Below are 9,339 nucleotides of genomic sequence, written 5' to 3' on the forward strand. Positions count from 1 at the left end.
AAAAAAAAAAAAAATCTTTCAAAGAAAAGACCTCCGGCTTACTGTATTTGATTATGGTTGTGATGCCTGGAGCAAAGACAGCCATCTTGTGACAATGAGGCCCATTGTTTGGAAGAAGGAATTGTGGAAAGATGGCTAGTTCCTTCATGGCAAAGTAAGCTGACAAACTACCCCTGACATTACCACCTCCTGACTCACTGTGATCTGAGAAAAATAAATGTCTTTTGGGTTTAAGCCACTATCAATCTAATTATCTGATAACTGTAGCCAAAACATTCCTAACTGAGCCCCTCTCCTCTGTGCCCCAGAGCTTTCCAGACAGCATTATTCCCCTACCTCCTCTTTATCCCCTTTCCAATGCTAGGTCATCTCTAGCAATGACCATGGATCTGGGCAGGGAGGACTGCAGGCAGGGGCCAGAGGAAGGCTAGTAAGCTCCCACCAGATGGTCTGGATGCCATGGAAGCCTGGCTGCCACCTTGATACTCTCACTCTAGTCTCTGCTCCCCTGAGATTTCTCTAGTCTCAGGTTAACCTCTCAGAGCCACAAGCTTCCTTGAGCAGGGATGGCCTCTCCCATCCATGAAAACAGAGCACCTACCTCTTGGCCATGGTTGCCATGGTTTATACCCAACCCTAGACCTTCTGAAGTCCTCAAGGTTTGAAGTCTGAAAAAACTGCATTTAGACACCCCCCTATAAAACATACTAGCTGTGTAACTGTGGCCAGATCCCTTAACCTTCCTTAGCTCTGACTTCCTAATCAGCAAAAAGGGAAAATACTACTACCTACCTCATAGGATTGTTGTAAAGTTAAAAAGATAACTGCTAGGCAGAATTCTAAGATGATCCCCAAGATTTCTGCCTCCTGGGATACAAACAAAAAAAACTAAACCCACTCTCATCCAGTTCTGACTCATAGAGACCCCCATTGTGTTTCCAAGTTTGTAAATCTTTACAGAAGTGGATTGTCTCACCTTCCTCTTGCACAGCAGCTGGTGGGTTTGAACTGCTGCAGCCAAATGCCTTACTCACTATGCTACCAGGCCCTATGTAATTCCATTCCCCATTCCCTGTAGAAGAATAGCCTGCTTGGTAAAGTGGAGGCTCGAAAGGCGAAGCCCCTCAATGAGATGGATTGACACAGTGATTTCAAAGATGGGCTCAGGTATAGCAAGGATTATGAGGCTGGCACAGGACCAGACAGTGTTTCGTTCTATTGTACATGGGGTCACTATGAGTTGGAGCTGACTGATGGCCTCCTAACAACAACTATGGGCTGATTACCTGTCATTCAGTCAGCCCCTGACTCATGGTAACCCCATGCACAACAGAAGGAAATACTGTCCAGTCCTGGGCCATCCCCATGATTGACTGTGGATCACACTGTGACCAGCAGTTTCTTCATTGGCTGAGTTTCAGAAGTAGATCACCCAGCCTTTCTTTCAAGTCTGTCTTAGTCTGGAAGCTCTGCTGGAACCTGTTTAGCATCATAGCAACACACAAGCCTCCACTGACAGATGGGTAGCGGCTATGCATGAGGGGCACTGGCCAGGAACTAAACCAGGGCACTGCATAGAAAGCAAGAGTTTTACCACAGAACCACCGCTGCCCCCTGAGTGTGGTCACTTCCTTGATTAAGTTACATTATATGGCAAAGGTGATTGGATATTCATTCCTGTGATTACACTATGTAAAATAAAACTCTGTTGTAACAGACTGGGTAGAGATTTTCCTTCAGGCTTTGAAGAAGTAGGCTGCCATGTTGTGTGAGGGCCACATGGCTAAGACCAAACAGAGTACAGTCTCTATAGGTGCTGAGCACAACTCCTAGCCAACAATCAGCAAGAAAATGGGAACCTTAGTCAAATGACCTCAAGGAATGGAATTGTGCCAACCACCTGAATGAGCCTAACAGAGGACCCCGAGCCTCAGCTCAGATGAGAGACTGCAGCCCCAGCTGACACCTTGATTTCCACCTGGTGAGACGCTGGGCTGCTTACACTGTGCCTGGACTACTGACCTACAGCAGCTGTGAGACAATAAGTGGGTATTATTTTAAGCTTCTAGGTTTGTGATCATTTATTATGCAGCAATTGAAAAGTAGTACAATAATCTTAGGTTGAACCATATAAAATTGCTACTTTAGGCCCAAAACAGTTGCGTCTAGGCAATTTCATACAATTCAGAGTAATACGACTATAAACTACCTAGCATGTAGTAAGCACTCAATAAATGCTGCTGTTATTACTCCCCAAGCTCCACTAAACTGTGAGTGCCTTGGCATATTTAATGGATGAATGAACCTCTTTCTTCTAGTGTCGGCTTTGACAGCTGCCACACTGTCCCCAGGCCCCTCCTTCTCCAATGTCACCCTCCTCCTGCATGTCAGATGAAAGCACTCAGAGCTGCCTCACACCCTCTCTGAGAGGCCCAGGGCACAGTTCCTGAGCTGTGCTGCCTCTCGGGCCCCTGGGCAGCAAAATGCCAACCTGAACAGACAGCAGAAAACAACATCTCCAGGGCAAAGGCAACAGCTGCCCCACTAGCCCCAACCCAACTGGTAGGGAGAGAGGAGCCACTTGACAGAGATTCCAGCAAGGCCAAGAGCCAAGAGACCAGCCTGTCTCCGGACTCCTCCTCCTGGGTCTCAGGAGCCCCACCATGTAGAATTGTGCTCTTAAACCAGGGCACTGCTTCTGTAGCAGGTCCCTACCCAAGAGCAAAGGTTTCCTGTTGCAGGGAAAAAAAAAAAAAAAGCGAATCGCTTTAACTAACACAGATGCTCCGGGTGGTACAAACTTGAAAAATAGTGAGGTGCTTGGGGCATGGGACACTGAACAGGTATATTTTCATTAGGTCTGCAGTCCCACTAACAAAGTTAGGAAAGGTCTAAAATAGACAATGCAAAGAAGGAGGGGCTTTTGGCCCTAAAGGGAGAGTCTCCACAGTAGGAGCTCTGGTGGCATAGTGCATAGTGCCTAAGGCATCTGACTGCTAACCAAGGAGGGGTCACTATGAGTCGGATCCGACTCAAGGGCAGTGAGTTTTTTTTTTCCTTCCACAGTGTCTGCTGGTATCTGGCTCTTCATCTGCCCTACCCACTCCCAAAAACAACCCTTTGTTGTTGTTGTTGTTATGTGCCATCGAGTCGGACCAGACTCATAACGACCCCTCCTTGGGTTTCTGAGGCAGTATCACTACGGAAGTAGATTGCCCCATCTTCCTTCTGAGGAGTGACTGGTGGGTTTGAACCGCCAGCCTTCTGGTTAGCAGTCAAGTGCCTTAGGCACTACGCTACCAGAGCTCCTAAAACAACCCTTAAGAACCTCTAAATGGATCAGATATCCAAGACCCTCACAAACCCAGCTATAAAGACAGATCTTTATTTACTTACAAACTGTCAAATAACCCAAACCAGTTGCTGTTGAGTCAATTCCAACTCATGGCAACTCCATGTGTATCACAGTACAACTGTGCTCCATCGGGTTTTCAATGGCTGATTTTTTCAGAAGTAGATCGCCAGGCCTTTCTTCCAAGGGACCTCTGGGTGGATTCAAACTACAAATCTTTCAGTTAGCAGCCAAGTGCTTTAACAATTTTTACCACCTAGGGACTCTTTTCAATAACAGACAATGTCAATTACTAATCATGGGTTAACTCATTTAATCCTCATAAATGTATGTGGTAAGGGTTATCATGCTTCCTTTCTAGTTGAGGAAACAGACACAGACAGGTTAAGTAGCTTAATTAAGGTCACAGTGTCAGAATCGAGATTTGAATCCAGGCTGACATAGCCAGAGCTCATGTTTTTAACCATTGTGGCAAACAGCTGAAGGCTTTTTAATCTTCAGCCCCAATTTTACAAAAGAAGGTAAAAATAACTGCTTGGGGATGTACTATAAATTAGCCTAAGAGATAGCCTATTCGAAGCAAGGGCCCAAACGTGTCCATCCCACAATGTCATCTGCCTTTAGTGGCATGTTGGCTGGGCTTCCACAGCGGCTCTGTGCTAGTGCTCAGACACGCCCCTATACCAGGCAGCTTTGTTCAGTCAAGAGTGCCCCAGGAGGACATCAAGCTCAATTGGCACAACATACTGTACAAAACATTGTTCCACCTCCTACTTTGGCGAGTAGCGACTGGGATCTTAAAAGCTTGCAAGCAGCCATCTACATGTAACGATGGGTCTTTCCTTGTCCAGAGCAAAGAAGAATGAAGAAAACCAAATATTCATGGAAAGAATTAGTCCTTGCGACTGGTACCATGCAATCCTCAGCCTATACGACTATGAGACCAGAAGAACTAGATGGTGCCCGGCTAACACTATCAACCACTTGGAGGGGGATCTATGTAGGAGATCCTGGATAGAGAGGGAGAAAAATGTGGAAAAAACTCAAAATCATTTGGGGGAAAAATAAGGGGGGAGGACCAGGTTTGTTGGTTTGATAGAGCCTGATGGAACCAATGAGACTATGGTCCCTAGTTGCCCTTCAGGTCTGGAATTGAACCCACATCTGTGGCTTCCAGCCAAACAAAAGACAGGCATATGAGTTGAACATGTACCTGAAGTAGATACACTCCTTGGAGAGAACAATCATGGGAGAAAGAAGGGCTGCTTATGCACAGGGAGATAGCTCAGGGGGCAGGAATGCATGCAGGGATGGACAGAGGGAAGAGGTAACTATGGGGAGGAAGTGAGAGGGGAGCTGTTGCAATGGGGTAAATTGTAGTCAATGACATGAGACAATGTGTGTATGAACTGCTGCATGGAAAGTGAATTTGCTCTGTGAACTTTCACCCAAATCACAAAAGAAAAAATGCCCCTGGATAGTTATGGCAGATGGTTGGACCCTGCCCTAGGCACAGGGCAGGGGGATCCCAAGGCTGCAGGGACCTTCCTAAGGAACAGAGGGTGAAAGGAACTAGAAACTATCATTTCTGGGAACCAGAGGGGGCAGCTCATGATCTCCCCCAAATATTAACCCCATCAACCCCAGGTGCCTATCCTACAGCCCCTTGAGTTCTTATTCTACCACCTCTCTGCCTGGCCTACTGTTCCTTGCCCACCAACAGGTGTTACATAGATGCTTAGGGCAGGGTCCTCTTCTCAGGACACCCTGCCATCGATGACAACAGGATGGGATGAGGTGGAGGGACTTCACTCCATCAACCAGTGACCATGACGTGAAGAATAGGCTGAAGGCATTCTAAGCATCTCTCCCTCCACCCTATCCTTCTCCTCCCCCTGTTGTCCTCCTTCTCTTTCTCTCTTCTAGAACCTGGATTGTTGGACCTGGTTGAGGCAAAGAAATGGGTCCATAATTTCAAGCCTACCCAGGTAAGTTTTCTTACATCCTCTATTCCAAATGACTCCTTTCTCCTCCCAAAAGAACGTGCCCCAAACCCCACCACTCGCTTTCTGGATATTATGTTCCCTGATAGAGAATGGATGCCAGGGTTGACCCCAGAAACACATTCCTTAAGAACTCAGATGCACCCCTAGGTACATCTTGTTGTTGTTATGTGCCGTTGAGTCAGAACCGACTCATAGCAATCCCTCCTTGGGTTTCTGAAGGTGTCACTACGGAAGTAGATTTCCCAATCTTCCTTCCGAGGAGTGGCTGGTGGGTTTGAACTTCCAGCCTTCTGGTTAGCAGTCAAGTGCCTTAGGCACTATGCTACCAGAGCTCCTAGGTACATGTTGGTCAAGAAATTTGATTCCTTTGGACACCTCCACTTCAGAGACCAAACAGGAGAGGCCAAGGGCTACTGCTTTAAAATAATCACGTTGTGTTGTCATTGTGTGTGTGTGTGTGTGTGTGTCAAATATATTCTGACTCAAAGTGACCCTGTATGACAGAGGAGAGCTAATCCATAAAGCTTCCTTGGTTGTATCTTTACGGAAACAGAGAGTCAGGTTTTTCTCCAGAAAAGCTCCTCGGTGGGTTTGAACCTTTTCATTAGCAGCAGAGAGCTTAACCACTGCACCACCAGGGCACCTTAAAAAACAAAAAACAAACAAAAAAACATCCAACTCTCATAGCAACCTTATAGGGCAGAGCAGAACTGTCCCGTAGGGTTTTCAAGGCTGCAAATCTTTACAGAAGCAGACTGCTACATACCTTTCTCCTGCAGAGTGGCTGGTGAATTCAAACCACCAAGCAAGTTAGCAGCCAAGCACTTAACTACTGCACCACCAGGGCTTCTTATGGTACTCATAAACTAAAACCAAACCCACTGCCATCAAGTCAATTCCAACTAATTTAGCACCTTCTGTGTGCCAAGCAAGTACAAAGTCATGTGCCATCTGCATCAAAATCCTCTAATCCTGCAACCTAATTTTTCCAAGAGTATTTGTTGAGCCCCTACTATGTGCTTTAAACACGTGAGCTACCTCAGTAAACAAGGCTGCTCAATGAGTACAAGTTGTTCATCATTATACAATGTGACAAATGGGGGAAACTGAGGCTCAAAGTGTGCCCCAAGTGGTGGAACAGAGATTCCATTCCAAGATGTCTGACTTCAAAGCCACAATGCCATCTATCCTCTGTCTCCTCTCCTCTCACTGGGTCTGAGTCAGGTGGCAACCCCTATCCTCAAACACACAATTGCCTTGAAGGAGGAGGAATGAAATCTACGTACCTGAGATGTCTTAAGGGGTTTAGTTCTCAGTTTGTGAGTGATCCCATGGGCTCAGGGGACATGGAAGACAGTAATTTGGGGTGTGTGTCCCATAGGTGAGAAGGATGCCTGGAGGTAGGTGAACACAAGGCAGGCTTCTCAACGTGGAGGACGAACTGGCAGAGATGAAGGAGTGAAATCTCCATGGGAAATGGGCTGTTCAGAGGTTCAGAAGTGGGATGGATCTGGAGACAACTCTGATCTGAAGCAGGGCTTCAAACTGGTTCATTCAGGCTCGACCTCCTGCTGATAATTTGCATTTCCACCCCAGATACATTGCATCAGAATCTACATTTTAATAAGAACCACCTGGGGATCTATAATAATCCTGGGGATCTTATTAAAATGTGGATTCTGATTCAGTATCTCTGGGGTGGAAATGCAAATCCAGCAAGGGGTCAAACCGGAATGAGACAACAGGCACGACTGAAGCCTGGGAGGGAGCCTCAGAAGAGAAGGCAGGCTGTGACAGCTGTTGATGGCTGAGGAGGTGAGACTGCAGCTAATGGTCCATCAGGAGTCTCCCAGAACAGTAATGGCAAGATACAAATGGTGTTGGGAGATGATTCTGACAGTTCTTTATGTGAGACCCATGGGGAAGGTATGTGGGAGCGAGCTGTCATCGGAGCCCCCCAAAGAGCCTGGCTCAGGGAGGCAGCTATGTCTGACTTCACGCCTCCCAGCCACATTCACCCTCCTGAGTCCCTCTCTCTCTCATGCCCCAGCCCAGCCCCTCTGGATCTACCCACACATCCCCAGTGCCACAACTTTGAAAGATAATGTGGGAGACACAAGAGTGGATGAAGTGTCTGACCAAAGAGAGTGGCCTGGAAGAGAACCGGATGGGTGATTCAGAACACAGGGCACAGCCAGGGCTCCGGGAATGCTGCTGGCCATTAGGGGCAGGTGAAATGGCATCTCCTGGGGAAACCTCCAGGTGGGCTATGCCTAGGCCACCATCCATGCCCCTCACAACACCAGCCTGGCTCCCACAGTGACTCCAGGTCAGCCACAGGGTGACTACACTAGGGAAATGATCCTTCCTTCTCCACCAATACCTCCCTACTGCCTGGGGCAGCCTTCCCTCACTTACCCCCCAAAGCTTGTCTGTTGTGACTGAGGATTTGAGATTGATAGCCCATAAATATACTCCACCCCTTCCTCTATTGGACGCTAAAGTTCCACAATCAGGGTTTTATTCCTTTGGCTTAAGCTTCTGGACTCAAGTTTTTTGTTGTTGGTTTTTTTTCTTTTTAAAGCCACTTTAGGTTATCAGTTATGCACACCCCAGTATGAGTGAGTAGATCTGATCATTTTGCAGGTGTCGATTTTGTTGCTGTTGGAGGTGAAAGAATATTTTAGAATTCTGGGGTCTAGGAGGATGGGTAGGTGGGGAGGGGAGACGGAGGGTGCTGGGGCAAAGGAGTAAAGAGAGAGAACAGGACAGCACAAAAGGGAAAGGGTGGGCACGCCTGGAAGGGACAGGAGCAAATCACCCCTCGATTTGGGGAGGGTTGATCAGAGGCAGAGGCTTGCGGGGAGACCCTGGAAGAGCCTTTCGCCACCTCTGTCTCTCCACTCGGACGCCTGGACCCTTGCTTGTTTCTGTGTCTCCCTATCTCATCGCCGCAACAGCCGCGAGTGCAAACTTTCCGGGATGCGACCCTAAGCCTAGCTTCCCTTCTCCGTAGTCGCCACCCGCTGTTGGGCAAGGCTGTTGAGGGATCTGCAGGTGGGCGTCCGGGTGGGCAAGGAGCTCGCGGAGGCAGAGGGTTGGGGTGACTGGGGATAAGGGCTCCGGATCCAGGGGCGGGACCGAGGGAGGGGACCCGGCCAGCGGGCGGCTCACCTGCAGGATACGGTGATCTCCACCTTGGTGGCCGGGATGCTGCCCGCCAAGGAGTCGAACTCGCTCAGCGACGCCATGTCGTCGGGCTGCTCCATCACACTGTGCCCCCCCACCCCCAAATTAGTCAACCCCGCGCGATTCGCGCCTCCTCCGGAGCCACTAGAGCCCCGGGCTCTCCCCCAACTCCGTAGTCAGGGATGGGCAACCAAAGGAGGAGAGACGAGCGCGGAGAGGGGGCGTGAGAAGTGAGAGGGAGGGGGGCGGAAAGAACAGGGGCCGCGGAGAGAGGAGGGGGCGCAGGCCGCAAGCCCAGGAGGCTGGGGGCCCAGCAGAGAGGGGCGAGGTGTCCAGGGGGCTAGGGTTCAGCCGGGAGAGGCGGAGAGGGGCAGAGAGAGAGGCGCGCGGAGAGAGGGGCGCGCAGCGGGGAGCAGGGAAAGGGGGAGTGCAGGAGACCGGGCGAGGGGCGTAGGGATAGAGGCGCCGGATGGGGCGAGGGAGGCGGAGGTGGCCCGGCGCGGGCAGTGCGGAGCCTAGAGCGCCCGGGCTGCGCCGCCTCTCGCTGGGTCTCAGCGCAGGCGGTGGCGGGGCTGGGGACGCGGCTGCGAGCGCCACCTCCCCGGCTCGAGCTCCGGCTCCCGGGTGCCCAAGCCGCCGCCTCCTATCACCCGGGGCGAGCTGCTTGCGGGGTCCGCGAGCGCTGGAGGGGGCGCCTGCAGGGGCCGGGGCGGGGCCGCGGGCGGGGTCTGCGCGCGGGTGTGAGTGTGACTGTGTGAGCGTGAGTCTGAGTGTGTGTATGTGTGTGCGCGC

The 9,339-nt window shown here is 50.1% G+C and overlaps 1 protein-coding gene across 1 annotated transcript in view; it reads right to left on the reverse strand.

Moving 5' to 3' along the window:
- The window catches only part of CPNE5 (copine 5), a 114,473-nt gene extending 105,846 nt beyond the window's left edge, over positions 1 to 8,627 (reverse strand). Inside the window, exon 1 of the mRNA XM_042780752.1 lies at positions 8,533 to 8,627. Coding sequence (XP_042636686.1) covers positions 8,533 to 8,627 — 95 coding nt within the window. The remainder of the gene's footprint in view (positions 1 to 8,532) is intronic.
- Between the last annotated feature and the right edge of the window lie 712 nt (positions 8,628 to 9,339).

This window comes from Orycteropus afer, unplaced genomic scaffold (genome assembly GCF_000298275.1).
Source record: "Orycteropus afer afer isolate SDZICR_OR568_19922 unplaced genomic scaffold, OryAfe1.0 scaffold00059, whole genome shotgun sequence".
NCBI classification, from domain to species: domain Eukaryota; kingdom Metazoa; phylum Chordata; class Mammalia; order Tubulidentata; family Orycteropodidae; genus Orycteropus; species Orycteropus afer.